The sequence below is a fragment of the Zootoca vivipara genome, chromosome 1 (assembly GCF_965207765.1).
Source record: "Zootoca vivipara chromosome 1, rZooViv2.hap1.1, whole genome shotgun sequence".
In the NCBI taxonomy this organism is placed as follows: domain Eukaryota; kingdom Metazoa; phylum Chordata; class Lepidosauria; order Squamata; family Lacertidae; genus Zootoca; species Zootoca vivipara.
This window is the reverse complement of record NC_142582.1, coordinates 73,265,257-73,291,908: the sequence shown is the minus strand read 5'-3', so window position 1 is coordinate 73,291,908 and position 26,652 is coordinate 73,265,257. Positions and strand designations below refer to the sequence as shown.

General features: G+C 45.9%; 1 protein-coding gene across 5 annotated transcripts in view; it reads right to left on the bottom strand.

Moving 5' to 3' along the window:
* BDNF (brain derived neurotrophic factor) overlaps positions 1-26,652 on the bottom strand; it is a 79,791-nt gene that overhangs the window by 16,478 nt on the left and 36,661 nt on the right. Inside the window, exon 1 of one of the 5 annotated variants that reach the window (XM_035117808.3) lies at positions 24,182-24,802. The exons of 2 other annotated variants lie outside the window; for them this stretch is intronic. Coding sequence is in view for 1 of the 3 variants with exons in the window: in XM_088667963.1 (XP_088524089.1) it covers positions 2,031-2,087 (57 nt within the window). In the remaining 2 variants the exon portion in view is untranslated. Of the gene's footprint in view, positions 1-2,030; positions 2,228-23,854; positions 24,035-24,181; positions 24,803-26,652 lie in introns of those variants that run through there. 2 more of the 5 variants (XM_088667976.1, XM_088667963.1) reach the window with 2 other exon arrangements.

The window sequence follows — 26,652 nt, the reverse complement described above, 5'->3', positions numbered from 1 at the left end:
CCAAGAGAAATCATTTGGGGAAAGCTAGACACATAAAAGGGACCCAGGTGGCGCTGTGGGTTAAACCACAGAGCCTAGGGCTTGCTGATCAGAAGGTCGGTGGTTCGAATCCCTGCAACGGGGTGAGCTCCCGTTGCTCGGTCCCAGCTCCTACCCACCTAGCAGTTCGAAAGCACATCAAAGTGCAAGTAGATAAATAGGGACCGCTCCGGCAGGAAGGTAAACAGCGTTTCCGTGCGCTGCTCTGGTTCGCCAGAAGCGGCTTTGTCATGCTGGCCACATGACCCGGAAGCTGTCTGCGGACAAACGCTGGCTCCCTTGGCCTATAGAACGAGATGAGCGCCACAACCCCAGAGTCGGACACAACTGGACCTGATGGTCAGGGTTGTGTCTTTTACCTTTACCTTTACCTTTAGACACATAAAAATGGAATTGTAATTCATATGGGTTTGCTGTCAAAGCTGCTTCTGAGTATTTTCAATCCAATGTTATCCAGTGCTAATTATGTTGCAATAATTATAGGAAAAGCCTTACTAAACAATAAAGATGTCAACAAATTGTAAATCATGGTTGTGTAGTGGGAATATTCCAGCATCAATGGAACATTTTATGTAGAAGGCATTATATTTGGGAATAATGTCCAGTTTTGAGCAGGTACCCTAATCTCAGCGCTGTTTGAAAAGCCTACATCTAGTAATTTTACTAGCTACCTCTTTTTGATAGCCCATTCTAGAGCAAGCTACTAGACCAGCATACTGAAGCAGACGAAGTTTATATGCATATTAAGGAACAAAATGCAAATCACAAGCCACATCCTCTGAATTTTGTTTGAGTAGATTGTAACACTTGTTACCCAACTGGACAGCAGCCATGATTTATGATTGATGCCAGTTTTGCATTATGGTTTTGTTTGGAGATTAATAACATGCCTACCACAAACAGGAGCACAATGTACAGACAAAAGTATTGGCAGAAGCCAGTAACACACATGAAGCATTGTACTGTGACAGATGAAACCTAAGAAAAAACAAAGTACAAACGGCAGGACAGGAGCTGGGGGCTTCTGGAACCGCTACTTCTCATGATAGCCCTAACTTAGGATATGGGAGCAGGGGCGCCATCTCACCCTCAAGATTGTGGGTGCCCGCTGCTGCAACACGAACATGCAACGTCACATGTACATACCTGCACATAGTACGTGTGATGCCACATGCACTATGTGCAGGCGTGTGTGTGTGTGTGACATCGCATGTCCACGTTGCAGCAGCTGGTGGTGTTGGCGACTCTTTTTCCTCCTGCTATCCGCATCCAGCAAGGCCCCCTTTTCCATGAGAGGGGCTTGGATGCAGAGGCAAAAAGACTTTGCCTCCACATCCCAGGAGGGCGGAGCTGAACTGCTTCTCTCTCGGAGACAGCGCCGCTGCTGCCTGCTGGTATTTTTCATCGACTTTGTGGGTACCTGGCACCCACAGCCCCCTGGAGTTGGCTCTTACGTTTGGGAGCATGTTGTGCCCTGCCCCCAAACTACTGCTCAAGGGCCCATTGTGGTCCTCCTAACTAGAACTCTGGCTATTAACCAGAAGGTTGGTGGTTCAAGTCCACCCAGGGATGGCTGCAGGCAGGATTCCTGCATTGCAAGGGGCCGGACTAGATGACTCTAGGATTCTTCACTTAATTCAAGTATTGATAGTAGGAAATACCAACTGAAAACCTCTGAGCTAAATCTGAGCCTCTAGGGTGGAACATCTGCTATCCAGTTGCCAAGTCAGACTGTAGAGGGTGTATGTGGAAAGCACATAGTACAGTGATTTTGGGCTTTGCTTGCAGTGTACAGCTGGAGGGGAAATAAAAACAAGCCCCCTGCCCCACTTTTCTACACCCATTTACTAAAAGTGATGCTCTAGCAGAACTAGGCTTGCTGGATCAGAGGATTAAATCCCGCCACAAACTCCTCCAGTCACAGAGAAAGACCATGGCCTTGTTCTCACGCAATGCTAAACCAAACCCAGAAACCTCCAGTAACTCCTTACCTCAAGGCTCACAGACTGTATTGCTACTGCCACATCCTTTTCATCTCCACCTCCCATAGTAGCAGTATGTTGCTGAGCTTGGCTGCAGAAAGGAGAAGAGTCCAGTCTATTACACCACTAGAATAGGGATGGAAAAGCTGTGCCAATCAAGGCTGCTGCTCCCAATATCCTGGACCGTTCCGGGCCAGGACTGATTGGAGTTTGGAGTTCAGAAGGCCATAGACCTTGGAGACCACAGGCGCCTCACCTATCCGCTAGAGCACATTCAACTCGTTTTCAAGCTCTTTCATATTAACAGGGAGTTCTGCCTGATGCGCAAACCAGAGTCGAGACATCTCTGTATACACCAGATTTGCAGCCCAAGGCAATTCCTTTCTTGCCAACCCAAACAGCATATCTGCAGGGCACTACTAGAAAATGCACCCCAGTAGGCTTGGAGAGAACCCTGCCTGAAACCCTGGAGAGCACCTGCCTGCCAGTGTAGACAATACTGAGCTAGATGGACCAATGGTCTGATAAGGCAGCTTCCTATGTATGTCCCTATACTTACCTCTGCTGGTATTCTGACAGTGGGTGGCATTGGTGAAGGTGACAAAGAGTTGGAACAAACACCTTGCTATTAGCCATAGCTGGCCTCGGAATGGAAAAGATTGCAGCAGGCCATGCAGAACTGGAAATGCCAGTTAACAGCGCTTCAACAACAGGTTCTTTTTTCTTTCTCTCTCTCCATGTTTGAAGGCTTCTATTTGTCAGTCGTGCTGCCAATCATTTCCTGGCTATCCCTGATCTATGCCAAGATCCCTCTTGGCACATGCCCAGTCCAGTCCCTTGCTCAGCATAGCCATTAAAGGATGCTCTCCTTATTTGGGCAAGGGATCAAGCTTGCATTCTGGTTCCATAGTGGGTGGCCTCTGGAAGAAAGTCAGAAGGAAGAGCCGGACATTCCACCACAACCCAAAAGGACAATGTGTATTGACTTGCCATGCTGATCCAGTTAGCCAACAGCCGAGTTCAAGGAAAAGCCTCACCACAGCCATTTACGCTGGAGCCCCTGGCAGCAGGGAGATGTTTGCAGCGAGGGCTGCTTGCAGCGCTAATGGATCTGTGTTACACAAACGCTGGGCAGGCAGACCTTGGTGGTTTCCTGCCCCAACTAGTACTTTTTGATCATTCGTTACCATTACAGTCAAATCATGTGCTTTTCTGACAGATCAGCACTAGAAACCTCCGGCCCAGGAACATCCTTGAAATGAAGAGATTTATTCCACAATTATGAATATTTATGTGTGTGTGTGCACACGCAGCACCACTCTTATTTTAGTAACAAATAGTAGCCTGTGATCAAAACGCTGTGATTAATAAAAGAACATCATGCACCAGTCGTATATAATGAGCCCTGCTAAGGAATTCATGCCCCCCAAATGTATATAAATACACCACTACCAAAAAATAATATTAAGTGATTTATACGTTTATCAGATATATAAGTGTATACATACATATGCATTTATATAAATTATTTATACAAAGCTAAATGGGGCTTTAGGCAAGAGTTTCTCTCTCTCCACAGATAGGAAAGGACTCAGCCCGCTGCCCCCCGCCGGAGAAATTGTTTGAACCTTTCACTCCTAATTTATGTATTTCCAACTTTCCATTCTAAACCATTTGGCAAAAGGAAAAACCTGGTTTGTTTCAGGCTTGTCTTGAGATTTAGGACCTGGTTTTGGTGTCTTCTGACATTCTTTCCATCAAAAGGAATGCCTTGTTGGGGGAAAATCCCAGAAAGACGGCACGTGGCAGAAACTTGTCTGATATAAGTTGGGAAAACCTGAGCTTTGTGACAGAACTCACAGCCAATGGGGGGCATGTAACTTGCCAACATTAAGAAGAAAATACATAAAACTCATTGTATCTTAAATACACCTATAGGGGGGGAAATAAAAAAAAGTTTTTTTTAATTGTCCAGTTTGGACAAAGGTTCCACGTGTATGTGAAATTATGTCTTTGTTTATGGAATTTACTGTTATGATATCATCTTGTTCAGCATAAGGGATGTATGTAAGAACCAAAGTCAAAACACACAAAACTAATAGCCTCACAGTGATGGAATGATGGGAGTTGTAGTCCCAAAACAGCTGGAGGGCCAAGTTTGGCCATCACTGATTTAAGGGGACAGAATGTTGCTTGGGTTTATCTACTTCAGGCATCCACAAACTTTGGCCCTCCAGATGTTTTGAACTACAATTCCCATCTTCCCTGACCACTGGTCCTGTTAGCTAGGGATCATGGGAGTTGTAGGCCAAAACATCTGGAGGGCCGCAGTTTGGGGATGCCTGATCTACTTGCTGCAAGCCACACAAAGGGAGGAATCCAACATTGCACTATTATGGTCATTCTGTCCATGCAAGCAGGAGGAGGGTGGGCAGAGCGTGGCTTCAGTGGCCAGTGTCTCCTCCACCACCGGTGGGGAGGCTGCTTCAACCCTCTTTCCCCTCCGCAGCAGCAGCAGGAGCTGGCCATTGAAGTGGCACTGCGCTCAGCTCAGGTTTGGCCTCCTCCACCCCAATTGTTGGGGGACATTGGGGGGCCTGCCCCCCCAAATGGGGGAAAGGTCTCAGCTCCCAGGAGTTGACACCCCTGCTCGGGCTGATGGGATCTGAAAGGACCACAAGCAGGGCCTGAGCCCTCTCCCCACCTCAGGGGAAAGGAATCCCTGATTTTAAAACTGGAGCAACCACCTCTCAGAAACAAGGTGGGGAGGTATGGAGCTCCATCTACCAATCTATAAATTAAGGTGCGTCACTTGTGTAGTACAAAATAAGAAGTTAATTAAGCTTCTATTTCTCTCTGCCCCTGCGTTCATACAGCAGGGACATCTTTTAAAACTACGGTACCTTTGCTTTTACAAAAACATTCCCATTGCTCCAATACTCAGACTACAAAACCCAGAGTGCTGATCTCCGTTCCCCGTTGATCAGACTGAAACAGGTAGGCAGCTTTTTGTGACTTACCTATAGTCATGCAATACCCCAGTGCTGCTGCTGGAAGAGGGCCCCACTCTCTAACCACTACCAGGCACTGCCTTCCCATCTATATATGTTTGCAGTTTCCTATGGCAATGCTTAGGCTTCTAACCCAGAAAGAGGCAAGGCTGCTGATTAAAACCTTTGGGGTATTAATTTTTTCCCCTCTTAATACATATGCTAGCTTACTCCCATCTGTGTTGTTAATTAGTTCCTGACTGTAGGTTAAATGTAGGACATGTTGTCACGAGCCTAAGGTGGGGTGGCCAGACCTCCTGCTACTGCCATATGGCTTTTTCTTTTTTAACTCTTCTCTCCCCATCCAAGCTTCCGGGTTTATAGGCACGCAAACAAAATAACAAACTAAAGAATTGAGTGTGAGGAGGGGATGTTTGTTCATGTTCATTTGCAATTCTAAGAGGAAACGTGCTCTTTGTGGAAGCAGATTTCTCCAGCAGTATTGATTTAAGACCCAGCTTCCCTCCCTTGCCTTTCGCCCACTTCCACCGCAGAGCAAAATCATTATTAAAAGCAGGAAATAACTCTCTGCACAGGGAGAAACTACTGCACAAATAGGGTGTTTCCAGGGGTCCTGAAACATGCTTTATGACAGCTGCACTGGCAGCATGACAAGAACGTGAGGGTCACCCTCAATTAGCTTAAAACAGAGAACCAAACTCTTCTCATCGGTGAAGCAAACACGAGTGAGAGAAGCAAATCGGGCTGATTTGAGGAAATCCACCTAGTATTTTGGTTTTGGTCACCTTGTAAGTCCTCAAGCCTGTGTGTATGAAGTTAAGAACAATGCACAGGTCACATTCCCTGCGAAATTCCAAGGGATTTTGCCAGGTACCTGCAACTCTCCGAAAAGTCGAGACTGTTTGGTGAAAACAGCTGTTCAGGGCTTGGCTCCTCTCAGAATTTGGCTCAAAGCCTGGTTGCTTGCAAATAATATTTCATGAAAACAGTCAACAGGTCTTTATCTTCTTCAGTGAAAGTTTAATATTGTGATGGGACAACCTTCCCTGGGAGCAAACGCTTGGGAGATCTCTGGAGATCTGTCACATTAGCCATCAGAACGTTGAGAGGGCGACTACTCTGATGGAAGGGAGGTCATGTGCGTGCAAAATGAAGTGGCCTGTCTGGTCTCTGACACTCACTTTACTGATACTATTACTCATTTCGTTCCACCTGCACTGGCTCCCAGGTCATGTCAAGGCTCAATCCTTGGAGTTAACTTCAAAGCCCCAAGCTGTTTGGGAGCAGGCTATCTGAATGACGGGAGAGACAATATGATAGCCATCTCCAAATTTTTGAAGTGCTATTCCACTGCTGTTGGAGCAAATTTGTTTTCTGTTGCTCCAATGGACCAAAGGGTTCAAATTACAACCAAATAACTTCCTCACAGTACAAGTCGTTTGTGGCACAGAGAGAAATTGGTGGGCTGTTCTTCATTAGAGGTTGCTAAACAGAGGCAGGCTAAGCACCTATCAAGGATGCTGTAGGGGTGGATTTCCTGCATCGGACAGGAAGTTGATCTACAGGACCTCCCAGACCCTTTCCAATGCCATCATTCTATGATACCCACCCCCACCCCATATTCAACATTACAGGCTCTGCTATGCTTCCCGCCACTTTCAGAAACATGGTTGATTGACTCTAAGATGCAAGATGGGACCTTTTTCATATTGCCACCCAGAATACAGAGCTCTCTCACTAGAGAGGTGTATTTGGCGCCTTTTCTTTAAAGCTTCAGACATGCTTCCACCCACCCTTTTTATTCTTGCAAACTTTCTATATGGTTTAATGTTTTTATCTGCCTGATTGTAAACTTATTTTAGCCTAATCTTTTAATTGTTTCAATATCCTTCAGAAATTTTGTAAGCATGACATTTCTTAGTAAATGTTTCTCCTGTTCCCATTCTTTTAAATGCTTCTTTGCAGGACCATTTTTACAATCTTTAGCTTCTGGCCAGCTGGGTGATGGAAGAGGGGTGTGTGTGTGTGTGTGTGTGTGTGCGCGTAATGCTACTTGGGGTGTATGTAGGCATCTCAAGAAGGATCAGAAGAGCATGGATAGCTCCAGGCAACCATTGCTATGGGATTGTGGGATTGGAAAGGAAGGAGGCAGGCACCAAAGGAGGAGGGGGAAAGCAGTGTGAAAATGGAAAATGAGGGGAAATGGAGAGTCCCAGGATGCATCAGAGTATGCTTCTTGGAATGGACACCAGAGCAGATACCAAAAAGGCACTGTTCGTCCTGGTTTAGAAAGTCCTAAGCACTTTGTCTCCTCTTGATACAAAATGACTCCATTTTGGGTCACTTGCCTGCTGCTGTTTGTGCCTCTGTTTTGAACTTCTACTTTGCTACAGGTCTGTGTTGAAATCTTACAGGAAGTCTGTTATCACCTTCTCATACTATTGACTCTGATAAACAAAGAAGGCATATGGGAAGACAGACTTCTTCTGTGCTCCAGAAAACCACGGGTTCAATATCTGAAGTTCCCCAGAATCCACATTTGCACTTCCAACAACCCACTCCTTTCTTGAACTACTTTTGCCTATACACTCCTACCTTGGCTTGGCTTCCGAACAAATCGGCTCCTGAACGATCAAAACCCAGAAGTGAGTGTTCCGGTTTTCGAACGATTTCCAGAAGCCGAACATCCAGCATGGACACTCCTGCAGCCAATCAGAAGCCGCACTTTGGTTTTTGAATGGTTCCGGGAATCGAACGGACTCCTGGAATGCATTCTGTTCGAAAACCAAGGTATCACTGTACTCTTTCCCAGCTCTTGATCATAACATCAAAAGTGGTGAGGCAGGCCCAGCTGGAGTGAGCATGGCCATTGGGGCAGTTTAGCAGTCACTGTATATTAATATATGGATAGGCACATAGCACTAAACAAACATAAAACTATGTGCAGATTATTGGATGCTGCTGCCGTGTCACAGAGAGTTATATACATCAGTGGCAAGAGTCCAAGACGCAGCTTGGATTTGGCAGTGAGCTCCATCTCTTCGTGTGGTCCTGTTTCCCATGCTGATAATAATTATGTCAATCCAGGGGGTGTGGCCATTTATCCTGTTGGTTCTGCTCATGGGATTACATGTGTGCAAGTAGTGATGTTCCCACTCAGTTTTTCTCAGAGCCCTAAATATGTGAAGAGCTTGACATAGGCAGGGAGGAGGAGGTGAGGTTGGGAAAGAGAATTACAGAAAAGCCATTCAGAGCACATATTTAGATTGCAAGCATTGCTGATTTTGTATGTATTTAAAAGTATCTGTTCTCATGACTACCTTTCATCCTTCCTATGGGTGAAGTGCATTATCCTTCAGAAACCCAATGCTGTCCAATAGGTAAGACAGCTGACAGTGGAGAAACACTTGTGGCTTCACATAGAGCGCCTGTCTTTTTCTGTCTTCTATTTTACCTCAGAACAATTAGAGAACTCACACAATGCTCTCAGCGACCCAGAGCAAGCTTCACAATTTTCCAAATCGTGATACTGTCCCGTTACACTTTAGAGAAACCCGTGTATTTAGGATGTTTAGTTTTAGCTAGTAGTATTGCTCTTTAAGACATCACACGTTTGTTATGTGTGTTTAGCCGTACAGATTAGTTAGGCGTATTCTGCAAGACAGTACAGTATATGGATTTATACTACTTCATATTTGGAAGAAAATGTAGGAAGAAAGACACCAAAGTGTGGGGGGGAGCTGTGTATGCTCTGTGCAGGCAGGTAGTTGTGCAGGTGTCACGTTGTATGACCTCTCCCTCCTTCCGTTTTGGAGCACAAAGCACAAACAGTGGTTGTCATAAAGCACAAAGGGATTAAAAATCTGGACCGGTCATTGCTGGCTGTGTCATTGGGGTTGATATGAGTGGTGTTGCCTTGTGTAGTGAGACATATGCCTTGAGCATATTCCTGTTGTTAGTTCATTGGCTCCTTCCCTGTGTTGATGTCTTTACTAGCACTGGCCGTGATTGGTGGGCTGTGTGGTGGCATTCCCAGGGATGCTGTTGGGGATGTGTTTGCCATCTCCTCCCCCCCTTTTAATTTCTTACTTGTGAGAATTTCCCTTCCAGGGTTAAGCATTGGATTGGCTGGCCTTTCTGCCAACATAGTGGCACCATAATTCTGGTCCAGAGTAATGAAAGTAAAGGATTACTCTCTGACAGTGAAACCTGAAAGAATTTATTTCTGTGAGGGCAATCCTCTCACTTTATCCCCATCCCTCTTGCGGCCACTACGTCTTCCTCCCCAGGGAGCTGTTGGTTTGCAAAATGTTGTGCACAATTATACACTAAGTTGCAATCACAAGGACCAGACAAACAAGAAATCTGGATGTAGAGTACAGAACAAAAGTCAGGATGACAAGGCAATTCATTAGTAACATTTGGGCCAAATTAGAATGCAAACTGAACTTTCCACTGGGCAGAAGCTCCAGGGAATGCAAAATATTACTGAGAATAAGGTGTGGTGCCTAGAAGTGAGGCATGTATGAACCAACCAACCATAAACACAGTGGGAGCAGCCATTCTTTCACATCCTCACATGCCTTCCTGCTAAATTGTTTCCTTCCAAATGGATTTTTTATTTAAACTGAAAACAAATCCTTTATGAGGTTTTGCATCTTCAGCATCTGATGCACATATTCAGCATGGAACCAAGCCTTGGTGGCTACCTGTACCGAGACCCAGGAAATTTAATTTGCAAATAGTACCCTGCTGGCAAAAGCAGAAAGGTAAACATGCATGTAGTTATTGATGCTAATCCTTGACATTTGACTATTTTTTCCCACTGAAAAAGGTGGGAAGGAACCGAAACTTGTTTTACTGGGTTGTTTGGATGGGGGGTTGGGGTTGGAGATAGTCTTGTAATGGTTTGTGATATTGCATTGACGCATTGTTCAATATGCTCTTATCTTAAGCACTTGTTTCTTTATGACACAGGTCTAAAGATGTGAACAGGTGTTGGCTCTAAATTACTGGCTGCAAACAAGGAAGTTAGAACTGGACGGAAATGAACTGTTAATATTAGCTGGGGAGAACAAGTTGATCTGTGAGGTAGCTGTGCTTCCTGCTGAAGACACAATCTGAGAACAACTGCAGTAAAAAACAACAAGTGTGTATTTCATACCTGCATGTCCCTACTTTGGTTCCCAGCTTTAGGATCCAAAATCTTAAAACAAAATAAGATAATTGTAGGGTGACTAAAAAATAAAGTCCAAGAAACAAACAAAACTTTGAAGTGAAATTCATGAATATACAGTCATACCTCGGTTTAAGTACGCTTCAGTTTGAGTACTTTCAGTTTAAGTACTCCGCTGACCCGTCTGGAACGGATTAATCCACTACTTTCAATGGGAAAGTTCGCTTCAGGTTAAGTACGCTTCAGGTTAAGTACAGACTTCCGGAACCAATTGTGTACTTAAACCGAGGTAACACTGTATTTTGTTTGCTGCCCTGTTTGTCACTAAAGGTTCAGGTGGCCTCAGTGGCCAGAATGCCTTCTATCACCTTCAGCTGAAAAGACATTTAGAGTTGTTGCTGGACTGGGAAAGCCTGACCTCTGTTGTCCATTTGCTGGTAACCTCTAGGCTGGATTACTGCAATATGCTGTTGGAGGGGGCTGCCCTTGAGGCTGGTCCAGAAGCTACAGCTGGTGCAAAATGCAGTGGCTTGACTGGGACAGGATATCACCAACACATTAGCCCGGCTGTTTAAAGGACTGCACTGGCTGCCAGTTAGCTACTAGGTTATGTTCCAGGTGCTGGTTTGGGGGTATTAAGCCCTACTGCACTTGGGACCTGGTTACCCGAAAGATTGTGACACTTTATATACCCTTTGGAACCACCCCTGTTGCCATTTCAGCATTTACTGAAGATCTTCCTCTTCCAACAACTCTTTTAACTGGAGATTTTTCACAGTCTGCATCTGTCTTGGAATTGTTTTTAGCATGTTTTTATTTTATCTCTTGTTTGCCACTTCAGGCTCCTTTGGGAAGAAGGGTGGGATATAAATAAATATAAAAAGAAATGGTAAGAAATTGAAATGGTCATTATGACAAATGGATGGATGGATGTATAGGTTCAATGGTACGAATGTACTTTAAAAAAAGTTTTCTGCTCATGGAAAAGGGTAATAGCCAAAAATAAGAGAGCCAGTGCTATCTGCTGTTAGATACTGTATGTGCAGTCTGGAAGCAGACCAGCATATCCCTGTCTTTCTTATGACTGTAAGCCTATTTATGAAACCTTTCCAACTACCAATTCCAGATGCAGGAACTCCTTTGGGGTCATGCCCATGTCTTGAACCTACTTTCCATAATAGAAATGTAAGTCATCAGTATGATCCTGGAAGTAGCTCTCACATCTGAAATAGTTAGATGGAATGGTTTCAAATGTATCTATTCATGAGAAAGACACAGATATGCTGTTGTATTGTTTGCTGCTTGTGGAATCAGTCAATTGCTTTCCATACCATTCCACTTTCCCTACCTTTTCCTCCAGACATTAGGATAGTTCATTCTCCTTGAACATAGCTCATTCACTTGTCATCTTGAATATAGCTGGATGAGTGGGAAGTGACTGCCTAACTTTAGGCACCCCTGGGTGAAACAGGTTAACTTGACCCATTTTAGTCTGGCTTTCATTCTGGTTTGGGGACTGAAACTGCTTTGGTTGCTTTAGAACAGTTGCACTGGGAGATAATCAGGGGGAAATTCAACACAGTTGATTCTAATGGACCTCTCCATGGCTTAAGAGTACTATTGACATAGTATCCTTCCAGATCACCCATCTGGGATGATCCAGCTTTTTTGTTGCCTCTTGCCTCCAGTGCTATTAAACATCTTCACAAAACTGCTGCTGGTACTCATGTGGAGATCTGCACCTAGATTCTCCTTTTCATCTAGTCCAGGTGAGGCAATGGACACTCTCAGCAAGTGCCAGGACTTGTAACGAGCTAGATGAGTGCCGATAAACTGGGGCTCAATTTAGCCAACAAAGTTTTAGATGGTTACATTTACAGCTGCCCTGAGTGTCTCTTTGAGACAAAGCGTGAAATACAAATGATCTACGACGGTACATAAATAAATACATTTTGGGAAGCTGGCATTCAAACTCTTTGGGATGGAGCTACACTAATCCTAAAGGATCCGGTTGACAGCTTGGGGTTGCTACTGGATCTGACCTTTCAAGTGTCCATTGCACAAAGCACCTTTCACTAAACATCCGTTGGTGTTTCAGCTATTACCCTTCCTGAATAAAAAGGATCTTGTAATAGTTACCTGTGCTCTTGACATTCTGCTAAAATTACATAGTGTCTAATACTTGATACATGGCTTTGCCCATGTTTGGAAACTTCTGAATGTAGCTGCCCAGTTATTAACTGGGTCCCCAATTCCAATGTAACTAAAAGTGCTGGTTTCTTTTTACTTTTAAACAATCTGGGACAAGGATATCTGAAGGTCCTCCTTCTTGCCTGCATAGAAAGATCATCTGCTGAGGCATTCCTCCAAATGCAGCAGTGGATCTGCCATGATTGCTCCTCAACTTCCTCTGAATCCAGGTTTGTTGGAGGGACACCTTTGCCACATCCTGAACCCCTCTAGCAGAGTGAATCAGGGGGTTCAGACTGCCCTGCCCATCCCCCTAAAACCAATGAGACAAGTTAGCCCCATGCTATGTTTTGGTTTTATTTGTGCGCTGCCTTGCGAGGGCTACACAATGAAAGCTAGAAGTCCACGTAATTAATAAGCAGAATCCCATTTCTGCGAGACCAAAGCATGGCAAGCTACCTCTGGATTCAACCCTGTAATTCTCCAGGAATGGAAGATTCTTAGCTCCTCGAGGTTTCTGAAAGCTTCTTTAGAACATAAGAAGATCCTGCTGAGCCAAACCTGTGACCCATCTAGTCCAGCATCTTCTTCTTACAATGACCAACCAGAGGCTTGTGGGAAGCCCACAAGCAGGAAAAGAGAACCTAGCAATTCTAAATCATGTATCCATCAGTAATCTGTAGCTTAGCTCTAGCCAATTTAGGAGAGACACAGAACAACACTATGTAGATTCTATTCAGAAGAAAGGCCCATTAAGGGGGACTCACTCCCAAGTATATAGAGAGGATAGCAACCTTAATTATAGTGATCTACAAGCTACTGTAGTATCTGCACTTCAGCCACTTTAACAGGTTGTGGCTCACTGTTTATATTTTTCCAAAGACAGACAGCTTTGTTTGGGTTTCATCTGACAACACAGAGAGATAGAGAGATCAAGATCACAAACTGCCCTGTCCAGGATGTTTAGCTATGGACTCTTCTGCCTTAGTGCAACATGTTGGACTAGAGGAACTGATCAGCCTTATAGCAATGAGAAACAAGCCTGACGAAAGTCAATACTGTGTATCTTAAAAAGTTGTTGTTATAACTAATATCACAGATATGGCCAGAGAGAGACCAGACATTCTTCAGTGGGAAGAGCTGCGGACGTTGTCCCAGATTGGTTGCATTCTCTGAAGCTTCTGGTTTTGAAGAACTCAGTGGGCAAGTGGTTGCCCAGCCTTGGACAAGTTGTTATTTCTCTGCACCAGCTGTTCTGCCATGGTATGACAGCAGGACATGGGATCATGTGCTAAGCAGCCAGCATTGATGCAAGGGGAGACTTAATCCCTTTGTTGGGCATAATGCTCTGGAGTGCAAGTGTAGAAAAGAGAAATTTCCATAACAGACGGGTTGTATCCAATTAGTTCTGCTCTGAGTAAATGTTAGCTGGATACAACTTACAGTGTATAAAATTATGCACAGAATTGGGAAAGTGGATATAGAAAATGATACTATTTTCCCCCCTCTCTCCCCCTCCCCCCCTCTGTGTGTACATGGAGATTGATGCTGTCCTCATTTATTTCTGTCCCACACCAAGCAGTAGAGCAACAATAGATATTGACTGTGCTTCACAGGTCTGGGTAAAGAGATGTCATGTTGTTCCACACCACTGTGCAAAGGGGATTTGGAAGGGCATGTTATCCCAAAGACAAAGACCAAGGAAGTGACCTCAGCCTCTACATGATCTTCTCTGTCATAGGCCCAGAACAAAACTAAGGGGTTTTTTTGTAGAAGATGGGGCATATCTTCACAGTCTTATCCTATGTTCCTCAAAGGGATGTCACTGCCTCAACTACAGCACAGCACAAGAGCTGAGTTTATAAAAGACCCATGACCTTCAGCTGGTCTGAACTAACTGTAATACAAATACTTAAATTTAACTAGTTTACAGCGTATGGACTGTAAACACGTTCAGTGGACTTTGGTTTAGTGTTGATCTGCTGCTTATTAAATAAGGGACAATCCATATATTGCATGCTGTTTTTCCCTGCAAAATTGCAGCCTGTCAAAGCTATTCTTTGTTTACATTTTTTAATAAAAAAAATATGACAGAACTATATTATACCCAAGTAATGTGTAGCTTGGCCCCAAGGGTGAAAAGTAAAGGGCATGTTATTTTGGTACCCCTTGTGCTAGTGACATACAAAGAGAGTTTGTTCTTTTTTTCCTAAGCCAGAGCTCTGTTTTTTAAGTTCATATTCAGAACAAAACACTCAGGAGAAAACAGTTCAGTTTTTGGTAAGATGGAGCGTGCCAGTATGTAAACTTCTCTTAGAGATGATTAAGAGGTGTTCCATTAAGCTGCAATTTTGCAGGGGAGGGGGCTGAGTGCTCATAACAATTATGTGAAAACAAGTCAATGCAGGTTAGTAATTAACCTATTAAAAGGGATATATCCGCTCACACAGGAGCCTCTGTCACGATGCTCAGCATACTGAGCAAAATTTCCAATGCGGCCATAAATCAAAGGCTGGAAGCAACATCTGTAGATATTAAAGAAGCAGCCACTTAAAACAAGAGTAAGCATTACAGCTCGGGCTAAAGATATCCTCTGCTCAGTGCTCTCGTAGCATCCTGTTGACCTCTTTTCCCAAAGAAAATAGCTTGACCTTATTCTAGATAGCTACAACTCTTGTGAAGTTCAGTTTTCTTCCGTGCTGTACCTTTTGAGTTTACTGAGACTGAAACAAGAAAACCAGTTTTTTGGACTCTGGGTTCAATCAATGAGCAGTTAAGGGAAACAAACGCAGAACATGAGTCCTTTAAAAAAAAAATCTTTACTGAAAGTTGTCTTTTTCTACGCCTACCTCTCTTAGGAGTGACAAGCAAGTGCATACTGTGCAAAAGCCTGGTTGAAGCTGGACAAATAAGCAGAACAGGGAAAGCAGCACATTTATTTCAATTTCAAACTTTGGGGAGCCAAATTGTATTTAGTCTTGGACCACAAATGCAGCCAGTGCCCTTATTTCCCATGACTTTTTAAAAGTAGTACCACCACAAAGTTATTACCAAACACACATTTAGATAAGCAGGAGGGTCTTTTCTCATCTCGCGCCATGCACACAACCTTATGCCTTCCGTCAAGTGATTTGTAAAAAAATAAAATGCTCGAGACTTTTGGCTTGTTATGCCAACCACAATTTACAGTCTTCGAATGATGACATCCTCCCTGTAGCAAGAAAAATAGGACTCTAACAGAGAGTGCAATTTTTTAAAATGGGTTTTCCAGCTGTGATTCAGTGAAGTTGAACACTAAGTGGCAGTACTACAGAGGGAAAATTGTTCCATGTTGTTGAATCTCAAAGAAAAGGCCTTTCTTTTTATCTCTTTTCATTAAATAAACAATAGTGAACAGCTCTTTTTCAATTGCCTCATATTGAGAGTTAAGTAGCGATTTTATCTTCAGCCCTGAGTGAGATATACTGGCCTGAACCCAAAGAGTTGTATTTCCTCGGTTCTTTCAGAGCAGGCCCCAATCCTTTTTTACCAGAGAAAGCCTAACACTATAGGCAACAAGGCCTAGGGCAGACATGGTGGACATCTGCACAGAGGAGGGAATTCAAGCAGGAACAGCTTTTGCCACACACACACACACACACACACACACACACACACACACACACACACACACAATGGTGCATCTCCTATGAGCATGTGTATTGGCTTGAGGGTCAGACAAGGGCCAAAGGTTCAAATCCTCTCTTAGTTCTCAAGGGCTACATAAACACCATGCATCCAAAACGCAGCATCACCCCCCTCAGAAAAGAACCACCCTGTGAACTGTAGCTTGAGAAGCTCACAGGAGTAGAAGGCAGCCATTACTGAGGGAATTCAAACTGTGCTGCTAGGTAGCCTTCAGGTAATTCCCTGAAGATGAATGAGGAAGGGCCATAGCTCAGTGTAGGGCTTCTGCTTTGCCTGGAGATGGTTCCAGGTTCAGTACCAAAGATCTCTAAGCAGGGCTGGTAGATAACCCCTGTCTGAAATCCTGGAGAGCTGCTGCTGCCTGCCAGTGTAGACAGCGCTGCACTGGATGGCCAAATGGCCTGATTCAGCATAAGGCAGTTTCCAGGGTTTCTTCCCTACTTGCTGACACCAGTTTCCATGCCCGATTCCAGATATGGCTAGGCCTGCCTTTATTAGGAAACTTTCTCTGGACAGCATATAAGAGTTCACAAAGACGGAAACATGAGTGAGCAATTCTGCAATGTACTCCAGAATTAATACCATTTCATTACTCATTTATTGCGGATGATCCAGATGAAATTACTGTGAAACAGTTTCAATCCAGTGTGCATGCATGTTGCACTCTTTGCAGACATCTACATCTGAAATCAATGTATGAGACCCTTCGCTGTGTGTCTCCTCCAAGGGATGATGGCCCATGGTGGCTGCTGCTCTCTCTTTCTCGCTGTCTCTCAAGCTATAGCATTTGCAAATTATCAGATGTTATGCAGCCTTGCCTGGATTAGTTTTCAGTTGACTTACTCAGAACCAGATGCCAATCCTGGACAGGCGCACTGGGAAACTACTAGGTAAGATGAAGAATAGAACCAACCCATATCAATGTACGAGGTGATGATGATCGTGCCAAGACTGCACAGAATCATTCAGCAGGGATTCTATGGGCATCTGCCAGAAATGCTGATAACTAGTGAATGGTTCTCCTGTCCAAGAAAGTGGTTGGCTGCCTGCAGTGGGTGTGGTTGTGGTGCCTCCAGAAGGCAGCCTAAAAGGTGCTGCTGGATCCAGCATTGTCAGTAGAGTGACCCAAGTGACCTTGTTGGGTAAGAGAGCTTTTCACAGGCTGCAGCTGGTTAGGCAACTGCAATCGTTCCTGGACTAGGCCAGCTTGACCTCAGTGGTTCAGGAACTGGAAACCTCAAGACTGTGCTACTGCAATGCATTCTATATGGGGCTTCCCTTTTGTCTGGTCCAGAAGCTGCAGTTAGTGCAGAATGCTCCAGAACGACTGCTGACAGTTTGTCAGGTAGAGTCCATCAGCATAAAGGTAAAAAGGTGAAAGACCCCTGGATGTTTAAGTCCAGTCAAAGGCAACTATGGGCTTATGGCGCTCATCTCACTTCAGGTCAAGGGTGCCGGGCGTTTGTCCACAGACAGCTTTCCGAGTCATGTGGCCAGCATGACTAAACCGCTTCTAGCACAATGGGACACGATGACAGAAGCCAGAGTGCACAGAAACACTGCTTACCTTCCCGCCACAGTGGTACCTATTTATCTACTTGCACTGGCGTGCTTTCAAACTGCTAGGTTGGCAGGAGCTGGGACAGAGCAATGGGAGCTCACTCCGTTGCAGGGATTTGAACCGCCTACCTTCTGATCAGCAAGCCCAAGAAGCTCAGTTGTTTAGACCCCAGCGCCACCCACGTCCATCGTCATATTACACTTGTGCTCAAAGATCTGCACTTGCTGCCAGTTTGCCATCGGGCCGAGTTCAAGTTGCTACTACTGGTATATAAAGCCCTTACATGCTTGGGAACAGTTTACTTAAGGGATTGCCGTCTGGCAACATCTGTATTTCAGAATTTCCTGACTCTAATCATGAGGCAGGTGCCATAATTGTATTCCTTTAGATGCCTGCTGAAAACATTTCTGCTTTAGGAACATGTGTTAGCTTTTAAAAGAAGTTTTAAAATGCACTCCTGGCTGCACGAATATAAGCCCCACTTTAACTTTTCACGGTCGGAATTTGGGGGGAAAGTGAGGTTTATATTCAGGCCAATACGGTGTCATCCTAAGCACATAAAAAGAGGCCGAAGTTAAGAGTCAGAAAGATATTTCAGATTTTTAGGAGCCAACCTCAGTTATTCAGGACATATAAAGGATTTATGTATATATAATTTCAAATTAATAGGAGCTATCCACAATTTTTCAGCACTCAGGAAAACCAGTATGTGAGATTCAATCATAGTAATAGACTTAAGTTAAAAGTATTGCTGCTTTGAAGTTACATGGATAGATGGCGCATGCCTACTGAGGGTGAAATAGTAAGCCTTGTCATTCATGCTGCCAGTCAGTGGCTCAATGAAATTCACTCAATGGGGCAGTATAAACAAGTAATCATCATTATCTTTTTATTTTACTCTTGCCACACCGCCTGGACCATTGCCTCTGTGTGTACATGCATTTATAAATATCACAATGGTTTCAATTCTGAGTATTTTTATCAATCCATGAATTAAAGATAACACAGGTACTTGCTGTATACTATCAGGATAGATTCTCTGCATACATTAAAACTCAGTTACTAGAAGCATAAATAAGTAATGGTTATTGATCTCAAAACGGTAATAACCTCAAAAAAAATGTATAGCAAACAAAGTAATTAAAAAAAGTACTTTTGGAAAAAAGAAAAACCCTTAACGTTCAAGGCAAGAGGCTAATGGCAATTCTGGGAAAAAAGAATGCATGTGGTTGTAACACATTGCTCTTTTAATCTTATAAAAAATTGAAGAATTAGAGCAATCAATAGCACACAACAAAGCTGCCAGATAGTTCATTCATTGTTTGGACATCTGAAAATAATTACTAGGTAGCGTTTTCAAAAGCACCTCATTTAGGTGACTTGTAGCATAAGCAGAATTGTATTTACCTGGAAGTAAGATGCACTGACTTTAACATAAATTAAAGAAAGTTGATGAGGACAATGACTGCAGCTGTGATACGCAGCAGTGATGGTTGGTGGGAAGAGAGAAATAAACCCCTTTAAGCATTGCGAGGCTTACTTCTGGGTAAACGTGCACTGAATTGGTGCCCCCCCGTCATTCAAATCTCACCTTAGCCACATATTTGTTTAATGGTCTTAGGCAGCCTTCTTAAACCCGGTCCCCTCCAGATGTTTTGGACGATGACTCCCATCAGACTCCAGGCAGGGCAGCACAGTCACCCCAAACATCTGGAAAGCACCTGGTGGGGGAAGGCTGCCTAAGACCATTAAACAAATATGTGGCTAAGGTGAGATTGAATGACAAGGGGGGGGGGAACAATTCAGTGCACGTTTACCCAAAAGTAAGGGGATAATAATGATCTGCTGGGAAGGGCTGTCGTAAGGATTCCCAAGGCAATGTATATGAAGTGTTTCAAGCACAGAGAAGTGCTATATATTAAGAGAAAGGTCTGTGGCTGAGGAGCAGAGCACACACAGAATGCCCCATGTACCTTCTGTTCAGGTTGGTAAATAGTCCTCTCTGAAACCCTGGAGAGCTTGCTGCTAGTCAATTTAGTGTGGCCAACATGGTGTCCTCCAGATATGTCCAATGGCAACTCCCTGGCCTGGGTGGCAGGGGCTGGTGAGAGTTGTATCCAGCAGCAGCAGCATCAACAGCTGGGGGGTACCACAGTGGCTATCCCCGGATGTAGGAGACACTGAACCCAATGCCCCAATGGTATGGGGGTTCAGCATAAGGCACCTTCCTAAGTATTCACTTCCAAGAAAGTGGGCTAAAAAATTCAGTTCACAACTTAGTCCTAGACTGAGATATGTGGCTTATGCCGTCACAACAACATTCACTCTCTAGGTCTAAAATGCCAGTGCAACCTCATTCCCCATTGATTCCAGGCACAAAGGTGTACCACAGTTCCTTTAGAAAAGAGGGAACTGGAGGAGGTATGATAACCATCTTCTAATATCTCAAGGAAGATGGAGCAAGCTTGTCCCCCCCCCCCTACTCCAGAGGGTAGGACTTGAACCAATGGCTTCATGTTACAAAAAAGAAGAGCTTTCTGACAGTAAGAGCTGTTTGGCAGTGGAATGGACTTCCATGAGAGGTGGTGGACTCTCCTTCCTTGGAGGTTTAAAAGCAGATTTTGGGTGGTCATCTGTCATGGATGCTTTAGTTGAGATTCCTGCATTGCAGGGGGTTGGAATAGATGACCCGGGATCCCTTCCAACTCTACAATCCTATGATTCAACGTTGGTGGTGGCATTGTTGATAGTGCCTCATCCTTTCCACCCATTCCATGCCAATACCACTCTAATGCATTATGAAGTCTTGTTGACACAGCAGCCTAATTCTGCTGCTGCACCTGTTTGAGATCCAAATACGAATGCTAAGAGAGAATGCTAATCCTCTATGTTACTCAGTGCTATCAAACAGTTTCATGTGTATGTCAGCAAGATCCTAATGAAACTTACTTGGATCCGAGATGCATTTAAAATAACAGGATTTCATTCCACATTCAGGACTGGGGTGGCAGGAGCTTAATTTGTGGTCCTCAGTTATGCTTTGTCATGCATGTAATGCCTAACTAAGCTATGAATCCCCAGGCTGCAAGTTGAATTTTCAAAATAGTCTAGATCTTGAACAACCGTATTCTCAAATGGCCAAAGCAACACAGTCCCTGTTGAAATGGAAAGTGCTTATTTTGTGGGAAAGAGAATGGCAGACCCAAGTTCTGTTACTAACTAAACTTTCATGTAGATAAGGTCCATGGAAATTAATGGGATGCACATTTTCAATTAATGGATAGGATTCGAACTGCCATCTGTACACTGAGCATTCCCAGTCTCTCCCTTCCTACAGCAAGCCCTGGTGTGGATGTGCACACACTATAAGATGCTGCAGAAGGTCAAGGGACCATGGGGTGGGGATGGGGAAATCACTATGTGCACACAAGACCACTTTAGACAGCCATGTGGGTCTCTTTAAATCCTGGTCACTGTGATCAGATTGGGATCACAAATTATGGCAGATTTGATAAAGCAATGAATGGGAAATGAATATTCCCTGTTCTTGCAATGAGTGGATGGAATGCACAGGCAAGTATTGCCAAAATATATAGAGATTGCTTGCTTTTATTAAGTTGTCTTCCCCCATCCACCAACTGAACGCACAATATAAAAGGAATTTAATAATTTATGGGAAGCGTTCACACACACACAGAGGGAGAGAGAGACTTCCGTCTAGCAAAGTAGACAAAAAGGACAAATAACTTTATAGCCCTGGAATTCCAGTTATGGTAACCGGCGTGTTTTAAATTCCAGTAAAGGTTACATTTCAACAAGTGTCTCTTTCCGTTCACTTACTGAGCCTTGCTGGTTTGTGTAGATGCATAATTCTGAGCTGCGGCCAACAGAGTTACTTCCCGTTACATTCCATTTATAACCTCTGGCAGTGTGTCATACCTAGGCGGTTATGCATCTCCACTGCCGCTGCCACACATCCTAATTCTCTCTACAGCAACAACAACGTCAAGTTGCCCAAGTCATAAATATACCTCTACATACACTGAAGAATGAGTGAAACTTTTTGTTTCCAGGAGATGACACTCAAGTTTGATTTTGAATCACAGTGATGGAAGGAACTGGAGGCAATGCTAGAGGGAATTACCAGTTCCTTGGGCTGGTGGGGAGATGGACCATGCCGCCACCACTGCACACAGGCAAACCTATGTCACTCATTTCCCCAAGCAACTAGCTGCAACAGACTTGCACTCCCTGTCTGACTTTCAATTAGAAGAATGATCTTGTTGGAGCAGGTTAAAATCTATGCACCCCAGCATCCTGATCAAAACATCCTGATCCTTGAAACATGGAAGTTCCACTTAGCTATCATAGCTAATGTGTGTAAACAGATGTCTCATCCATAAATTTATCTACCCTTGTTGGACTCAAAAGTCTCTGGTGAGGCTCCAGCAGCCTGTCAGACTCCAGTGTTGGCTGGTGCCCATTGAGACTAGCAGGGTTGTACCACCATTGGCTGATGGAGCCAGAGCCAACTGATACTTGTTTTGTCCCCATCCTCCTTCCTGCATTACATGGGGCAATGCTGCGACCAAGGTGGAGGAAGGTGACAGGCAGTGCAACCCCTGAAGGCGGACTGAGGATGGTGGGGCAGCACCATATTTGCCCTAAGGAACTGCCTGTCCCAGGTAGCATGGTCAGTGCAGCAGTCCAAATCTAGAAATCCACAGTTCCCCATTTAAAGGTGCATCCCCATATATGCTTATTCAGAAGTTAAGTCCATTGAGACTTAACACACAAGTCTATGTAAATGCATAAAGACTGCAGCCTAGATGTCATTCTCAAACCTGTGTGAAAAACAGGTCCCCCAAATTCCCTTTTGTTCCCATGTTCCCCCGCCCCTCTGTTTAATCCATTAAGAGCTGCATTCTTTGCTTGCAAGCTCATTTCTGTACCCAAATATTTTGGCAGCTTCCTCCCATTAATCATTAAGATAAACATTGGTGGGTGGGCATTGTATTAAAAAGAGATTGATCTCCAGTAATTTTCAGGGAGAGTGAGTGTGTGTGTTCCCAGCAGGAACCCATTTCTCTGGCTTTCCTACATCTCTCACACATACAAGATTGGTCTCCGTCGCTTAGACCGTTTCTCTGCCTCCTTGCCCAGTTGCATGCCTTTGCTGTCATCAGAAAGCGTTCCCCGCGTCCTGGCTGCTCTCATCTGGGCAGGGGTGCTCATGGAAAAAAGGTCCTCTGACACATCATGTTACACAAGGAAATCCCCCTCTGCATGCGAGGCCCCTCCGAACCAGCGATGTAAGACGCATCGAGCCTGACGCGGATGATCCCACCTCGCCCAGCTGCGTGGAGCAGAAGACCTCCCACTCCCATTCAGAGGTTGGCGGCGGCGGCGGCGCTTTGCTCTGGAATCCCGCCCTCTCCTCTGGGCCTTGAGCCGCTGTGCCTCTCTCTCTGACCAGCAGAGGGCCCCCTGTCCCATTAAAAACCACACAAAACCACCACCCGAACAAACTCGCTCCACATAACTATACCACCACAAAAATCCGCCGAGTATCTCAATTGCAGCGCTGCTTGGGTTGTTGTGCTGGTTTGGGGGGGGGGCACGCCTCCCCCAGCCACAAAAACCCTTCCTTCCAGTTCCTTCCTCCGTCCTCACCTTCCTTAAACCCGCAGCTGCAGTCTTAAGAAGCCTCCCCTAAAAGGAGGGGAACCCCTTCCTCGCCCACCAGTAATCGAGCGGCAGCCAGCCAGCCGCCCACAAACCCGCTTCCTCCGCTCCGCTCCGCTGCAGCCTCGAGGGGCTCCCCGCCTCTCCACGTACCGTCGGATGGGACCAGCCGGGGGATGCCCTGCTTGTTTGCCTGGGCTCCAGCGAGTGGGCTCCAGCGGCGCGCCTCGCTCGCTCTCTCCTGCCGCCCTCGGACACCCACCACCTCCGTCGGGTGGGCTTTCCGCAGAGGAAAGTGCGCGACAAGTTGCAGGCAGCAAGCGAGCTAGAACTAAGTGCGCGCGTTGGTGAGCGAGGTCGTGCCATAGCCTGGCCAGAGGTGGCCGCAACTGGAGGCAGCGAGGGCGCCAAGTCCCTGCCAGCCGCGAAGCGAGCAGGTGTCTGGTGCTCTAGGCACACCAGCCGAGAGGGGCAGATCGGACAACAAACCTCGCTCGTTTGCCTTCCCCCCCTCCACGCTTACCTTGGGCTGCGCTCGCTCTCGGGCTTTACTTCCGAGGAAGCGGACAGGCCCGACGGGCGGATGGCGCCGCGATCCCCTCGCTCCCAATCCTCCCGCCCACCCCGCGCTCCATCAGCTTCTTGAAGGGAATCACACACCCCCCCGGCCGGGTCCTGCCGGAGCCCCGGGTCCTCAGCTCCCTAGCCCTCCCCTACCTTCCGACGCCCTCTCGCGTCTCCCATTTTGCTTGGCGCCCCTGCTGCCCCTTTCCAGGGCGTGCGCTGCCCGGGCGCCTCTCTCTCCACCCAGCTCGGCTCGAGTCAACTTTTCTTTTCCCCCCGTCCCTACCTTGCCGTCCACACAAAGCCTGCTGGGGTCTCCTCCGGAGAGTCACATCGTCTCCCAGCCGTCCAGTCCCTGCAGCCGCCTCCTGCAGCTCCAGAAACACAGGAGGAGGCGAGCAGCTCGAATGTCTCATCAAAGCTTTATGAAGGGTGGGAGGGCAGCGGCGTGGTGGGGAGCCTCTGATCTCGTTCTCTCCCTTCCTCTCCCCCCCAGCGGGGCGGGGGGGGGCTGGCGTAGGAGCCTCTCTCACACGAGCCCGCCGACCCCCCCCCCCCCGTGACTGGCTTCTGCTCACTCAGGAATTATTTAGATCTCCGTTTGGGTTTCGATTGGTCCAAGCAGGAACGCCGAGGACTGGGGTGCCCGCTTTAAAGGAACCGCACTGCCTCTCCCACCCCATCCCAATGCCGGACGGCAAACGCTGTTTGCTCCCTAGAAGGGGAGGGCTCACCTCCGCCTGCTACAAACTTTTTAGTCCCTACCAGGGTAGGGTTGGTCGACCAGCTCTCTCTAGGGAAGGGAGAGGATCGGGTTGGAATAGGCACCCAGATCGCTCCCCCCCCACAACTCCTTATCGCGAAGCATAGTTGCAAATAACATCTGAAAGCCCGTAACAGCCACGCATATTACAGACACTTATGCCTTTCCCAGGTTAGTTTTAGGCTGGTCGTGCTCAAGCCCCACTCCCCACCAATCACAATGCAATAGGACTACCGGTACTCCGGAGTAAGCGGATTGGACAGAAAGGCGGTGCGTGAGAAGATGGGTAGAATACCAATAAAAGTTTATTCCCCCTTCCAGTGCCTGGCTTTTAATAGTAATTTTAAAATCCAGGGAACTGGGGCTTCCTCTCGAAATGTTACGAAATCCCTTAAAAAGCTGGAAAAGATTGGCTTACTTGTTCGTGCATTAAACAAACCAGATCCATTTAAATATAGCTCCCTCACTGACCTCTCCATAGTCTGCCTATTAAGAATGCAATCAAGATAATAACAAACATTCTTTATTAATGAAGGCTTCGGGTACTGTTACAACTAGTCACTTTCGAAGAGAACACGCAGCGGGCAAACGTGCTCGATCCAGCCAGCCGGCGGATTCTCTCGCAGACAGAACCAGACAGGCAGAAGCAACGCAACCCCAAGCTCACCTTTCGTTTTTTAAAAAACCAAACAAAGTCCCGCAAAACTTAATTTATTGTTTTGTTACAAAAGCGCGCCTCCTTGCGAAAGCCAGCCACCCGAAATTGGCTCCTGCGAGGCTGCTTTGGGAAGCGAGAGGGAGAAAAGAGATCTCCCCGCCACACACACTACTTGCCCCAATTTTGTAACTCGTCCCCTCCCGCGCGCGCAACTCTTTCCCGTTCATGCCGCCGACACAGATTAAATGATTGCTAGTGGAAATTGCGTGGCGGAGGTTAATAATTGCAACACACGACCCGCCCCTTCACACACGACTGAGCAGCTTCCTTTGATCTTGGCCCGGACGGAGAGATTGCATTGTTTAGCAGCGGCTCGCCTCGGGTCAGCCTAGCGCCGGATCGAAACCTCTCGAGCGCCGCTAGGGTGGGATGTACGGACGGGAAGCCACGCGCGCCATGCGTGGAGGTCACGTGACGCCCCGCCCGCCTCTCGGAGGGAGACGCCGCTGGCAGCACTAACGAGGAACCGCAATCCCGACGCATGCGAAGGATGCCGCCCATTAGAAGGCGGGGGGGGGGGGTCGCTGCCAGCCTCCGGTTGCCGCCCCTGGCACGTGTTCGATGATGCTCCCTCTTCACTTGTTTCGGTTTCTCCTTAAAACTCTGGAAGAGGGTTTTCCCTACCTTGCGAAAAGGAGACATTTATTTGGAAGCGCTGAAGCCACCCAGAGTGGCAGATGGGGGGGGGGATTTTTTTAAAAATATATATATAATCATCATTAAGTTGAAACACTTAGTTTTTTGTAAAATATTTATGCTTTTTCTTCCTTTCCTAAAAAGGTGCTGCAGTTGTGCCTTTAGCTTTTGCTGCCAAAGATTTTGGTTTCATAACGATCTTGAAATGTGGTCCTCATTGCAGTCCTCTACAATGCGGAATCCCAGCCAGATGGGCAGGGTATAACCCAGGCCCATCACACAGACAGTGACGCAAATGTCTGTCTTAGGCTATCTACACACTATACCTTTAAGGTGCAATTTCTATTCCTCCTCAAAGAATTCTGGGTACTGTAGTTTGTTAAGGTGTGTTGGGAATTGTAGTACAGTGGTACCTCAGTTTTCAAACATAATTTGTTCCGGAAGACTGTTCGACTTCTTAAATGTTTGAAAACCGAGGTGCAAAGGGTAGTCTGCAAATTCAGTAGAGAAAATTGGGGAAAAAACACATCAGCGGAAGCTGTTTGACTTTTGAGGTGTTCGTAAACCGAAACATTTGACATCTGAGACGTTCAAAAACCGAAGTACCACTGTACTGTGAAAGGGTTAACTACAGCACCCA